General features: G+C 37.2%; 1 protein-coding gene across 1 annotated transcript in view; it reads left to right on the forward strand.

Moving 5' to 3' along the window:
- Window positions 1–13,653, forward strand: part of dnajc5b.S (DnaJ heat shock protein family (Hsp40) member C5 beta S homeolog) — a 34,563-nt gene extending 20,910 nt beyond the window's left edge. Inside the window, exons 3-5 of the mRNA XM_018223758.2 lie at window positions 4,384–4,597; window positions 6,578–6,752; window positions 13,405–13,653. Of these exons, the coding sequence (XP_018079247.1) occupies window positions 4,384–4,597; window positions 6,578–6,752; window positions 13,405–13,499 (484 nt within the window). The 3' untranslated portion in view covers window positions 13,500–13,653. The remainder of the gene's footprint in view (window positions 1–4,383; window positions 4,598–6,577; window positions 6,753–13,404) is intronic.
- Window positions 13,654–15,685: the final 2,032 nt, after the last annotated feature.

Here is a 15,685-nt window from a genome sequence, read left to right on the forward strand (position 1 = left end):
CTTATATAGTTCCTTAATCAGGTGATTGCCTGCAGCTGGTGGATTTTGATGCATATGATACTTATACATGACTATATCAATGAAGGGATGGATACCTGCTACAGCCTGGGGAAGACTAGTGGGAGAGTTCACTGGTATTAGGGAACCCTTAGTGTAGGGAATCAGTCTTTCTTTTTAAGCCACTTGGATAAGTATGAATTGTCCAGAACCTCCATTGGGAGGTCCCAGTACAGAGGCCCAGGAGTAGGGGTGGTGTGGTAAATGTGTTCTGGGTCAAGGGGCTTCAAAAGGTGCCAAGTTTGGTAAATGGGAATGAGGAATATCATATTTGTGAAGATGCTCTAGGTCTAGGATCACAAAGTAGTTAGAAATCTTTTCAAAGCAGATTTGCCTCACTGAGAAGAGTTTGCACCCATGCGTCTTTTTCCGTAAAGTGTGAATTTTACTGAACGTTACCTTTTTTCGCCAGAGTTGACCGCCACCTCAGACCAGGGGAACTGCTAAAATAAAGCTTCAGCTTCCACAATCTTATGTCAGTGACATCATCCTGTATGCCGGAAACTTGGCGACTTGTCCTTTTTTTAAGCAGGATAGCCTGCAAAAGTCCACATTATTAAACTTTTTTGGATAAACATTTTTCCCTAGACATTTGAGGTGCATGGAAAATTCCATTTAGGGTAAGCTCCTGTGTAGGGCATTATAGGATCTATTTTGTCTTTATTCAGGTCCCATGAACATGTGTAATAAAAAGTGGCCACTTTAAAGGGAAACTGTCATGGGTATAAAAAATTTTTTTCAAAATGAATCAGTTAATAGTGCTGCTCCAGCAGAATTATGCACTGAAATCCATTTCTCAAAAGAGCAAACAGATTTTTTTTATATTCAATTTTGAAAACTGACATGGGGCTAGACATATTGTCAATTTCCCAGGTGCCCCAAGTCATGTGGCTCATTTGGCGAGGTTGCCCTAACCAGTATTCCCACTATCAGATGAGCAATATTGGGCTGATCTGATCGGTTGGTCCTTGGGATCATAAATGGAGAGTTATGCCGGCCATCTAGACAAGAACTGCATCAACATGCAGATGAGGTATTTGATCAGACACCAAGCTTATACCAGCCCTATCAATATCTGTCAAAGTTTCGGCCAGATATTGGTTGGCACCATACATGCACGGGCCAATAAGCTTCCAGCTTTGCAATGTGTAACTTGCAAAGCAAAGGGTTAGATGTGGCAGAACCTGCACTATTCTAAGTGATCTGGTCCAGTGGCCCTGGATCAGTGCAATGTTAAATTGACATAAGCAGTCAAATCATGCAGATACTTGGAAACTGTCTAGCCAAGATCAGATAGTCTGTGGCTTTACTATGTAGATAAATGACCCTCAGCATCCCACTAACACTCAAAGATATATGGAAATTTGCAGCTTTAGTATATAAAATAAAAATAAAATAGTTTACCAACAAATTTGCATGAAAAAAAGACAATTGAAGCAACAGGAAGACAGGGAAGGAATATTTACATAGAAATCCTGGTTAGAGCTGTCACCAGTGTTTTACCCATAATTATCAGTGATTATGATGATATTATAAAGTACTTATGAATTAATGGTCTAGCTCTGGGGAATAATTGCTGAACTGAACACTTTGCAAGACAAGATGATTCAGTATTCGTGATAGCTTATATAGGTATGCTAATAAATGTAAATTTGTTGTTACAATTTTAAAATATCGACAAATTTATTTTCTGCAGTTTTATACCAAAAATCTATTTTCATTTCTAGGGTTGCTAATTCGTTTGATATTTCCTACGGCACATGGTCTAATTTGGAATTAATGTCGATGACAAGGATGCGTCTGTGTTAAGGAGGTTTCATTAATTTACAAGTCTTTTTTTACACTTTAATTTCTTTTGTGTCCATTCACATATTTCAAAGCTCGCTTTCCGTGAATTAATTATGCAGTGCGCTGAATATTCATATTCCCTTCTTTCTTCATTAGGCAGGTGGGTGCTTCTTTTGCTCTAATATGCACAATGCATATATTTATATTTGTCATTCTCTAAAGGGAAGTGATTCTGTATTTACAAAGAGGAATGATGTTTTATTTAATTTTTATTAAACAGACAGCAGTTTATAAAGGCGTTGGTTAATGTGTGCACAGAACATTTCATTTATGGATATTTGCATTTATGCATAAAAATCAGATAAGGTCAGCAAGTGAATGCTCTCTCTGGAGGAAAAATTAGAACAGTACCATTTAATTATAATCACCAGATGGTGCTGTTCTCTTGTTGTCTATGGACAATGCCTCTAAAAATACACATACATAGGGTCTTTGCCAGCACTGGTATGGGATCCATTATCCAGAAAGCTCTGAATTACAGGAAGGCCATCATCCATAGACTCCATTTTAATGAATTTAGTCACATTTGTAAAAATGATTTCCTTTTTCTCTGTAATTATAAAACAGTACCTTATAACTGATGCCAAATAAGATATAATTAATCCTTATTGAGGTAGAAAAAGCCTATTTGGTTTAATTAATGTTAAAAAATATTTAGTAAACATAAGGTATGGAGATCAAAATTATGGAAAGATTCCTTATCTGGAAAACCCCAGGTCCTGAGCATTTTGAATAACATGTCTCATACCTGTATTAAGGGGCTTTTTATCATCAGTAAATAACTGAGACCTAAATAAAGGGCATATTTTACATCTAAAGCCATACTGATGTCAAAAAATATTTTACCGGTCAGCTAAACACAGTTTTATGGACTTTCATATTTTTCATATTTTTCTTTCACGTTTTTATGGGGTATCACACAAACATAATTGGATGTTGAAGGGCAGCGTCAGAATGGAGGTTTTGGACCCACCAGGGCTGCACATACCTCCCAACTGTCCCGTTTTTAGAGGGACAGTCCCTCTTTTGACAGTTCAACCCACAGTCCCTTGTTTGTACTGGAAAGTCCTGTTTTTCTCTGCACTGAACAGTCAGAAAAAGAAACAATGTTTCTAACTTATTTGGCTTTTGGCAGAGAGCCCAGAACAGCCAGAGCAGTAGATAAGATACTTTTGTAACAATTTCGTGATAAGCAAATAAGTAATTGTAACAATATAAGATAACAGGTCCCTTGGGAAAAGCTAGACTCGCAGCTTAAAGGGCCATTCACCTTCATTAGCAAAACTGTAATAACTGAAAAAAAAACACAAAAATATGTTCAAACTTTCATAACCTGCCAAATTTTGTAAAATGAACATGGTAATTAAAGGGTGTGACCACAAAAATGGGCGTGGTAAAAAAATCATACCTGTGCACATCATTTATTCGATGGTGGAGGTCAGGAGCTCAGGCTGTGTGGAGTGGGTCTGGGACAGTGGAGCCCACAGGGGTTTTTTCTCACCGGCCCAGTCTGACCCTGATGCAGGGGCTAAATGATTGGATCTGACTGATTTGGCCCAGTATATAGGTGGCCAAAAACAACCTGCAAAGTGAAGCCTTCTGAAATCGGAAGGTATTTATTTGTCTCATGCCATACACACAGCATTGCCTAGATACCAAAAATGAGAATTTTAATTCTCCCATAAGGCATCATGGGCGGAGACATGCAAATCACTCCTTTATGTCCCTTTGGCCAACTATGCATCCAGAACCGCTGGTTTTATAGCACAGATACAGCCTAATTGTTCAGAGCCGGTTTCGATCTTGTTAGATCTCATCAGTGCAAGATATTGGAACATGGCTTCTGAGGGAGTACGACTTGGAGAGTAGTGAAATGGAAAACGGAACCTGGTTAGGGTGAACCTGGAAATTTGGCTCAGCTAGTGCAGAGAGCGCTATTGCTGATGTTTTAAGCATGGAGAAGGAGAGGGGGGCAGCATCTGGACTGTTATCCCCAGGCCTCAGCTGTATTGCTTCTGAGGAAGTGGCGAGATTCCATGAAACACGTAAAGCGTATATCCCCTTGGCATTGATGTTCATTTTCGAACGTTTTTAAATGGACTATTAAAAGTGATATTTTATCACCAGTCCCTGATCCTCCGTGTTTTACAAAATGTTACACCCAGCTTTATCCGCATTGGTCCCAAACCACTAGGGATGTGCAGGAGATTTGATAATTTTCATAATTTCTCCCATGCAATCCCCAGTGCTCTGGACGCAACAAAGGAAATAAGTGCATATGTCCACGTAAAAGGGAGGAGGTGGGGGTGATGAGTGACAGCTGGCCTAGAGGTGCCTGCTATGTAAATCCATCCCTGGCTATCTCAGTCAGCAGCAGCACCAGGATCGCCCCTGGTAGTAGGAATTTCATGTTATCATATCAAATGAATCTGACCCATACTAATAAATATGTTTCCTTTTTCATATTGTTCATATAAGAAAATTGGCACTGAAGCACCATCCAGACAAAAATCCAGACAACCCTCAAGCAGCAGAAACATTCAAAGAGATCAACAATGCTCATGCAATACTGAGTGACGTATCCAAGAGGAATATATATGACAAATATGGCTCACTGGGGCTGTATGTTGCAGAACAGTTTGGAGAAGAAAACGTTAATGCATACTTTATGCTGTCAAGCTGGTGGGCAAAGGTAAGTAACAGTTCTAAGCCACTTTGTTCTCTACTGTTCAGTATAAAAACCAAGCTCTATAATGCACAGAGGCCATTTACAAATGTAAGTTTCCTGATATCTAAACTAAAACCGTAGAACTTGAAGTAGGAGTGGACCTTAAAGCCTTTAACATCTTTTCTGCAATCCTTGGGTTGAAAGTAGTAGAACATATCCTACCAAAAAACATTATTTTAAGAGCCATTATTTTAGGAAGCTGTTTATTGCACATCCCATAATTTTAATATGCAGATAAAATAATTAATTTATAATTGTATTATATTATTATGATCAGGGCAGCCATCAGGGGGGGACAGGGGGGAGAGTTGTAGGGGGCCCGAGGGTAAGGGGGGCCTGGCCACGCCACACTTCTGACTGACTTCGGGAAGGCATGGACGTTTAAGGGGCCCTGGCCACCAATTTTCTCATAATGTGGGGGGGGGAGCCCTGGCCACCAATTTTGGCCACCAATTTTTTTTTCTCATGTGGGGTCCTAGCCAGCAATATTTTTTAATGGGGGGCCCTGGCCACAAATGTTTTTTTTATGGGGGGCCCTGACCACCAATATCTTTTTATTTTTTATTAACATGTGGGAACCCTAGCCACCAAAATTTTTTTGTTTTTTTACTGTGTGGTGGGGGTGGACCTGTGGGGTGGGGAGGGCGGACCTGTAGGTGGGGCTTACAGTGGGTGCAGCACAGGGGGCCCAGGAAATTTTGTCGTATGGGGCCCTGCGATTTCTGATGGCAGTCCTGATTATGATTATTTTTCTTTTTTGTCAAGACACATCAACATCCTGCTTACAAAAATCTGCCAATAATGAATACTATCCATCCCAATCAATCACTAACTTTACAAAATATGCTGTTAGTATTCAAAAGCTTTCAGTGGAAGACTTTTTGTTGCACAGAAGACTTTCAGCTGCTATCCTTCAGAGGACTTTTATAGGGATGTTTACCTTTGAGTTAACTTTTAGCATGACGTAGAGAATGAAATTCTGAGACAATTTGCAATTGATTTTCAATTTTTATTATTTGTGGTTTTTGAGTTATTAAGAATTTTATTCAGCAGCTTATTTGCAATTTCAGCAATCTGGTTGCTAGGGTCCAAATTACTCTAGCAACAATGCATTGATTTGAGTAAGAGACTTGAATATGAATAGGAGAGGCCTGAGTAAAAAGAGGAGTAATACAAAGTAGCAATAACTATAAATGTGTAGCCTTACAAAGCATTTGTGTTTTGGATGGGGTCAGTGACCCCCATTTGAAAGCTGGCAAGTGTCAGAAGAAGACAAATAATAAAATATAAAATAAAATAAAATAATTAAAAATAAATATTGAACAGTTTATAATTAGCCATTCTAAAACATACCAATAGTTAGCTTAAAGGTGAACCACCCTTTTAAGCAGTCCCTTCCTAAAAGCAGTCCAAGCTATGTAAAATTAAAATTCCTATATCATCTGAACCATTCTATTCCAGAGATTAACATCATGGATTGGTTTGGTGCACAGTATGTGGAGGGGGAATGAAGAGTATTATTAGTTTAGTAGCAGCCAAAGCATGAAAAGTAGGTAGATGTAGGTGGTACCGTTTATAGGGTCATTAATAAATTCCCAAATTCTTCTTTTATATCATGCCTGAAGAACAGACTTAAGCAGCCTCAAAAGCTTGAATTTAGGAATTTAGTAAGTCAATACAAGTCAAAAAAATGTACCACTTACTTTACATGATACTAGCATGTTTGAGTTATCATGTGACCACCCATCATGCAGTTAAGAACGTCAACATATGTCAATGTATCCACATGGTTAGAGTCCCCTTCTGTTCTTTACAGCTAAATATGTAGAAGGGAAGCTCTTTTGAGCACTTACAGAAGTTCATATTTTATTGAAAGCAAGAGACCAAGCGAGGATCATTTTACATTAAATCTGACGCATAAAAATCCTTGTGTGTTCTGTCCAGGGTCTGTTTGCAATCTGTGGGATCCTGACTGGCTGCTATTTTTGCTGCTGCCTTTGTTGCTGCTGTAATTGCTGCTTTGGAAAGTGTAAACCCAGTCCACCTGGAGGGGAGGATTATGAATGCTATGTTTCACCAGAGGACCTCGAGGAACAGATAAAGACAGATATGGAATCAGGTAAAGGTGAAAATAAACGTATTCTCAGAATCAGAAGCATGCTCACATTTTGAAAATGTGCTAAAGCTGAGTAAGTTCTGTTTTATATTTTCATAGTACTAATCACATACGGCATTCTACATACTATTTCAGGCCCATGAAGAATCTGCTCCATGGAGTTTTCCATGTGAATTTGGTGTCTGGCGGACAAACATGACTTGTCCAATGTCAAAAGGAGGCACCATGTGATTTAATCACTGAACATTCCCTTCCATACATACTTAACATGGGCAACCAAAATCCTTAAAACCCTTGAATGTACAATTGCCATGATTGTCAAATCTTAGATCATCAATAGCTACACAAGAATCGGAAATCGGATTTTATGTTTTTTACAGGAACATGTCAACACTGCTTTCAAAAATATCCTGGTGCTATTCATTTTTTAAAGACAAATTGTTATCAACGTACCTCCCAATGTCCCGTTTTCTGTGAGACAGTCCCGATTTTGACAACTCAGCCCACAGTCCCAGATTTTTATTAAAAAGTCCAGAGTTTCTCTTTGATCTCCTGCACTGACCCCAGAAAAAAATACAAAATTTCTGAAACTTAAGTAAATAAGAAGCTTTTTCGGCAGAGAGTCCAGAATACTCAAGGCCTGCACATTTGTAACAATTTAAGATAAGCAAATCTCTTGGGGATTGTGACTCACAGCTTAAAGGGCAATTTAATCTTCATTAGCAAAACATTTATAACACATAAAACATGGCCCGAAAACTCCCAGAATTGTGTTCAAACTTTCATAACATTTTGTAAAATGGACATGGCAGTTGGGGGTGTGGTCATAAAAATGGCCATAGTCAAAAAAACTTCAACAGATCTTTTTTCCCCCCCATGTTGGGAGGTATCAGTGCCAGGCTCCATTATCTATTTTCCATTGGCTGCTGCAAGTATCCAAAGCAAAGGCTCAGAATTATGGAATGGCCATCTCCCACAGACTCAATTTTAATAAATTTTTTCTCTGTAATACTAAACCAGTGCATTGTACTTGATCCCAACAAAGACATAATTAATCCTTATTGAAATAAAAATATCACTAATCAGTTTAGTTAAGGTTATATAATTTGTTAATAGACTTAAGGTATGGAGGTTCAAATTACAGAAAGACCCTTATCTGGAAAACCTCTGAAAAACAGAAAAATGTATTTCATTTACTCTGGCTACTGACAAACTGATCCCATTTAGCTGGCTATGCCAAAATGAATTGGATATATGTTATCACTGAGATTTCTTCTTGTAACAGCCCCATTCCTTACAGATTTAACTGCATGAAATGCGCTTAGTGTAATTAAGTCATCTACTGTATACATGTCACGGACAAGAATGTCCTGCTAGACGATTGGCAGGATTGTTTCTATAAAGGTCAGACTACGTCTCCAGAAGAGAAATTAAAATTTGATGAAATCATTCATCCAACGTGCATAATGTAGAAATCAATTAGCTTTATGATGGGCAATTAAATGAAAGTTGTACATAATAGTTATAAAATTAGCACAAAGCTACACTCACTGCATAAATCTTTAGCTTGGAAAGAAAAAAACATCTGTCTGGTTATTTAAGCATTGTAAATTTTCCGATTTAATAATTCATAATTATGATTTCAATTTTGTCACATTTGATGGATCCAGCTGAAAATTGCAGTCTACCTTAAAAATTAGAACTTTTTTGCACATATCTACTGTTCAAGAGCTCATGCTGCAGAAACAGTAAGGTGGGGGAAGATGGTATCTTAAATAACATGGGTTTGGAGACAGGAGAAGATAGAAAGTTCAGTAATATGTAGTTGCACCTTACTGTTTCTTACATTACTGCATGATCCAGGCAGGTAGCAACTGGGAGAAGAAATTTTGACTCATAATATACCGAAACCTACCTCAAGCAGGCTGCTGATGACTTGACCTTTGACTATGAATAACTTGGCTGCAAGGGGATAGCCAGGCAGATCAAATTCTGTGTGAATGTAACCTGCACTGTTCTAGGCTGAAACAACATGAGAGGAAATAAGACAAGTCTGTTATTATTTATAGTGTGATTGACAGAGCACTGTGTAGTGGAATCTACACAAGGACCAATAATAATACAGTTTTAAGAGTAAAAAGGAGTTTGTTGAATTATTATGGAATCTCTTCTTCAGAAGCCTCGTAACCAAAGAGTGCTGAATTGCAGAAAGGCCATCTAGAGTCAATTTTAAGCACATAATTCAGTTTTTTAAATGATTTCCCGTAATAAAGCAGTTCCTAGTACTTAAAGGACAACTAAAGCTTAACTAAAACGATGTACATTATGTTTTGGGTGTCAGTTCCATCCAACAAGTTAAATGGAGAAGCTTAGGCAATTGGCATTAAATGAGTAACATGATGTGACCATTGTTGCTGAAATAATTCCCATGGCAAGGCAGTAAATATAGAATATTACAAGGCTCAAAAGGCAAAGTGGAAAACTGCCTGGACCAGGGCAGACATTTAAAAGCAATTCACAAAAGCACTTTATATGTTTTATATTAATAAAACTGTACCAGCTATTTGATTTTGACTTATGCTGCATGAATCCATACTGACAGCAAAACAATCCTATTGGGTTCATTTAATATTTAAATGTGTTTTATAGTCATTCATATTATAGAAAGATCTCTTATCTGGAAAGCATTCCTGATTTTAGATCCTATGCCTGTAGCTTCATATAAAGTTTATCATAGGATGTATTAAGAATACTGTAAACCCACCGCAATGATGGGACTGTGTGAGAGAGATCCCATAAAACCTTTTTGGAGGTGAACCAAATTTATCAGTTCATAAGCAGCAAGCAGCTGGTAATGTTGAGCAGACTGTTGGGGGAATGAGTTTAAGAATCCACCTGCAGTTCTTTTTAGATTGTGGAAACTTTATTGAATATACATATATAATGTGAAGGTAACAATATACACAAATACTTAGGGGCACCTTTATTAGAGTTTGAATTTTTTTGTAGCAAAAAATTAGTGGTTTAAACTTTTTTAGGATTTATTATGGTACAAAACTGTGACAAATCTGAATCTGCAAAAACTCCAGCTAAAACCTGTTGAAGTCATGTAGAAGTCAATGGCAGATAGTCCCTTTTACAATTGAACAATGTGAACCTTCGTGATCTTCGAAGGTTTCAGTCATTTTGACACTGGTTTATGTGCGACAATCCAAAAACGTGGTTTTTGGACAGCAAATTCAAAAGTTTGAAATCACATTGAATTGAGTTTGAATTGTCGTATGATTTTCTTGCAACTTTTCCTACAGGTGCTTTTTTTCCATTAGATTTTTTAGTAAATTAAGGACATTTGAGGTTGGGAGTTTGGTTGGATTTTTAAAAAAAAAAAACGAGTTTTTATAAATACCCCCCTATGGGGCAAATTTACTAAAGGGCGAAGTAGCTAACGTTAGTTATGACAATGAGAAGGTATTAGAAAGAACTGACACCTAGGGGCCGATTCACTAACTTCGAGTGAAGGATTCGAAGTAAAAAAACTTTGAATTTCGAAGTGTTTTTTGGGCTACTTCGACCATCGAATCGGCTACTACGACCTTCGACTACGACTTCGAATCGAAGGATTCGTACTAAAAATCGTTTGACTATTCGACCATTCGATAGTCGAAGTACTGTCTCTTTAAGAAAAAACTTCGACCCCCTAGTTCGCCAAGGTCCCCATAGGCTTTCCTAAGTTTTTTTGATCGAAGGATATTCCTTCGATCGTTGGATTTTATCGTTCGATCGAATGAATAATCCTTCGATCGTTCGATCGCACTATTTGCGCTAAAATCCTTCGACTTCGATATTCGAAGTCGAAGGATTTTAATTCCCAGTCAAATATCGAGGGTTAATTAACCCTCGATATTCAACCCTTTGTGAATCGGCCCCCTACTGTATCTTCTTCATTTGTCATAAATGCAATGGTTCTAGGCTACAGTAATGTTGTAGATTCAAGAAATCACATCCCAGGAGTGTACAGTATTATATAGGGATGAGTGAACATTTTTGCCTGGTGCAGTATTGTAGTGAAATTCAGGGCAAAACTTTTCAGAAAGCTGTGCTACAGCCTGGCACCATTTGTGAAAGAAACTGATTATATGGGAGTATTTTTCTTCTATGAAGAATAATGGAAGGGGAAAGGAGCTTCTCTAACAAGGTTGGGCAATGTACAAGCAATTGCACAGACAAAAATGCCTTAACCACAATGTTATTTCATCTTCTCATTAAAAATAATATGCAGGTAAGGATGACAAGTACAGCTGGCTAATAGTAACAAACTTTGCTTCACCAAAGTGCATTGGAGTCAACATGAAGGGGAAATTACATTGCAGACATTGCAGACACTGCAGGCATTTTAGCTCTGAAATTGCACTTGCATTGCCCAACTTGTTAGAGAAGCTCATTTCCACTGTGCTACAACTGCTCTACATAGAAATAAAGGGCTCTAGTTGTAAGGATACCTGGTGGGCTAGTGGGACACCAGTGACACTTGCCATGCTCCCTGCAGGGATGCCCACATCTGTTGGCTTCTTCCTAGGTTTTCCTTTTATTTGTCTCGCCGCATGACATCATCACACTTGACATGAAGATCAAGTATTTAAAGGCTTCACAACCAATTTTCCATCACCCAATGTAGGTTTAGTCTAGATAATTCCTGGGTGCGCTTCTAGTCTGATTCTCTGTTCCTTGACCTCTGCCTGTCCTTGACCACCAGCATATTGCTCTCTGAACAGACCTTTGCCTGTTACTGACTATTCTTCCCAATCCTGACTTGGTACTGTGCTGACAGATTGGTTTTAACCCTGGCCTGTTCCTTTGACCCTTTAGTTCTCTCCCGTGACTCCTGTCCCATGTTCAGGTTTCCTTGCCTGCCCAGAACTCTTACCTTGGTTCTTTCACTTTAAGACCTGGTGGCACCCGAGTAGCAAAAGCGTGAGCCATGACCAGAACCATGGAATTTGATCTGGGTTTGGGATACTGAATGTGACAACAATGTTGCCAAAACATGGTGCCTGATCCAATCCAATTGGTTGACGCACATAAATGTGCTCAAAGCATCTTTGCAAAATGTTGTGATCTCAGTCAAAATGCACATCGCTACATTTTAACATCCATGCTCTTTCCGATCTAAAAAAGCAGTGAACCCAAACCAATCCTCTCCATTCTTTTACTTAATGCACATTAAGCCCTTAGGCATATTGTATCTGCATAACATAATAGGCAGCTTGGAATTCTAAGCATACTTTTGAGAAGCAAATCAAAGGGCTTTAAAATCAAGTCTCAGAAAGAAGATATTTGTCCTGCATTATCTGTAATATTTACATATTTATTTGCTTATCATCAGCCTTTAATAGTGCCTGCCCATGCCTTCATCTCCAAAAGACTATGAACATCCAAAGCAGAATACAGAATAGCAGTGAGACATGATTTAATCATTTTTGCTATCAGAACAAAACGTTTACTTGTGATGAAATAAAAATATACATTTCTAAGGAATCATAGGTATTATTCTCACAACTGTACTGAATTTATGATGATTCTCATACTTCAGTTATTTTTTGGTGATAACCGGTCACTCTATTTTCTATTTTTTTTTTTTTGCAGAACCTACACACACCGAATTTCTATTTTTTCCATGAGTCTCTAAGAATTTGTGTTTTTTCTATATTACTTAAAAGCTCTAAAAATACGAGATTTATTAAGTGTAAAAACCACGAAAACCTCTGATACGAAAATTTGCCAAGTAAAAGTTGTTGAGAAGTCAGGGAGAACAGCATTGTTTTTTTTTATTGCTATTTTATATAAATTACTACATAAATTTCATGACATTCGTGTTTGTGGGATTAGTCCTTATTTCAAAAACTTCTCAAATCACTAAAATTCAATGAATAATAAATAAACCTCTAACTTTCACCCTTTGATAATTACGCTTTTAAAAATCCCATTGGAATGAATATAGGTGAACTTAGGTGAGTATTTCTGTGATGAACTCTAATTTCACATTTTGATAAATGTTCCCCCAAATCTCCTCAATCCTCCTTGATTGTACAGGTGTAGGATCTGTTATCTGGAAACCTATTATCCAGAATGCTCTGAATTATGGAAAGGCAAATAATCAAATTTTTACAAATAACTTCCTTTTTCTCTGTAATAATAAAAACAGTACCTTGTACTTGATCCCAACTAATATTTAATTAAACTTTGTTGGAGGGAAAACAATCCTATAGGGTGTAATTCATGTTTAAATGATTCTTTAGTAGACAAGTTGAGATCCTTATGCGAAAAACGGAGGTCCTGAGCATTCTGGATAATGTGTCCAATACCTGTACAGTTTCACACAACATAACAGATAAATTAGTGCCTTAGATCCTCTCTTGTTTAGTTTCCATTCCACTGGATAAAATTAAGTTGTTTATTTAACAATTTAAAAAGCCTTTGTGATAATATGTGATATCTAGTTTATTATTATTATGAATGTTGTTGGTATATAAGGAATACCATTTCCTGCTCCCAGCACATTATGTTTCCTCTAACTCACCATCCAGCTGCATAAATGGTAAGGGATACTATTTATTGTCTCCACATTTTTAAGTTATTACCTATGTTTTTATTTCAGATGGATATACCCCAATTGCAATGCAGCCAAGAAATTCAAATGAAAAAACACAGCTGATCGGAGACGGCCATCGTACTTACCAGACAGACTCATAAACCTCCACAGATTTCACAGAGACAATCCATTACAAGAACGTGGGGGGTTTACTTGCACAGGCAGACAACAAACAGTGTCCATTGTTGATTGTACATTTGCATTTTATGCAATTATTCTTTTCTTTGTACTAATAAAAGCGTTCTGTGTTGGAAACCTGTGAGCCTAATCCACTCTTGATATCAATACAAAGGTCAAAAGTAAACAAACATACTTGCTTGAGGTTAGTCAATGAGTTTTACAGAACAAGGTTTTTTTCCAATGATTTTCTCAGTTAGTTCCATATACTGTACATTCCATTTATTGTTTAAAGCTGAAGAGGGATATTATTTGTCTTTAAAGGGATCCTGTCATCGGAAAGCATGTTTTTTTCAAAACACATCAGTTAATAGTGCTACTCCAGCAGACTTCTGCACTGAAATCCATTTCTCAAAAGAGTAAACAGATTTTTTTTATATTCAATTTTGAAATCTGACATGGGGCTAGACATTTTGTCAATTTCCCAGCTGCCCCAAGTCATGTGACTTGTGCTCTGATAAACTTCAATCACTCTTTACTGCTGTACTGCAAGTTAGAGTGATATCACCCTAATTCATTTTGAAATTTTTTTTTTTCCCATAACAGTATCCCTTTAAAAATCATTTTGTCCTTGCTGGCTCCTTATATGATTTCATGGAGAAAAGCTTCATGTCATGCTTTTTGATAAACGTATTCAGTCTTACCAAATATCACATGCATTGTCTTTATTTGACATTTTTTCTTCACAGCTCTTCCAACCTTTAAAGGAAGAGCAACGTTGGCCCAGGAACAGAGGCAGAAAAGATTTTTTCAGTATAAGCCCACTTGAAGGTCCAACCTTTGGGCCAGGGTCCCCTTTAGCTTATAGGAATGATATAGATATAGGAACATATTGGTGTATTGGTCATTCACCCATGGTTTCAAGAATATCTAGAATTAATAGTGAATGGAGGGCACACCAAATCTTTCAAAAAGTAATCAGAGGTGCAGGAACAAATGTTACCCCTACTTAAGGTAACCTATAACAATGTATATTATCCTTATGTTCGTATACTCAAAACAGACACAATTTAGAGAAAAAGTGGTTCAAAAAAATAGGTTTTTACTTTTATGCAGAAAAAAATATTTTACATGAACAACACCATAAGACACATGGCATAATTTATACAGTATTTAAAACAGCATACAATATCAACCACCCATTGATTATACATAGCAAGCAAGGAGCAGATACACCTACCAGCAAAATGAGAATGGCCCCAACGTTTCGGCACCAAGGCCTTTGTCAAGGGGTTTCCCTTGACAAAGGCCTTACCAATATATATATATATATATATATATATATATATATATATATATATATATATATATATATATATATATATATATATATATATAATTGCTTGGTGAGGGCAGCACTCCGCCTTTGTAGCATTCCTCGGGTGCACGGTAATATATATTACAAGCAAAAAGAAGACCAGCAACACCGAGATCTCTTGTGATATAGTCAATTTATGTTGTGAAATCACATGCAAGCCGACGTGACGTTTCGGTCCACACAGGGACCTTTATCATATATATATATATATATATATATATATATATACAGTATATGTGTCTGTAAACTATTTCAGTAAAATATGGTTTTCTCTCTGACTCTGTGGAGAAAATAAGATCAGATTGTTTTGCTATGCATTTATACTATATATGTGTATATACAAATGGCAACAGGAACACTACATTTAGGGGCATATTTATCAAGGGTCGAATTTCGAATTGAAAAAACCTTTGAAATTCGAATTCAAAAAGACCAACCGAAATTAAGTTGAAGGTTTTTTTTGGTTGAATAGGTCAATTTTCGATCGAATAGGTCTGTATACGGCCGAATTCGAATCATTCAAACCAAAGTAATAGCGCATTAGATCGAATTCGGTTTAAAGTTTTTCCCCAAAAGAACTACCAATTGACTCTAAATAGGTTCTAGGATGTCCCGCATTGGCTAAAACAGCAATTTGCAGGTTTTAGATGGCAAATGGTCAAAGTCGAATTTTTAAAGAGACAGTACATGATAAATTTCGATATTTTTTTCTAATTCTAATCGAATTTGGATTATTCCCTAGTCAAAGTACACAAAAAATGCCCTTTAGGACAGATTAGTAGCAGAAGTCAG

The sequence above is a fragment of the Xenopus laevis genome, chromosome 6S (genome assembly GCF_017654675.1).
Source record: "Xenopus laevis strain J_2021 chromosome 6S, Xenopus_laevis_v10.1, whole genome shotgun sequence".
Taxonomy (NCBI): domain Eukaryota; kingdom Metazoa; phylum Chordata; class Amphibia; order Anura; family Pipidae; genus Xenopus; species Xenopus laevis.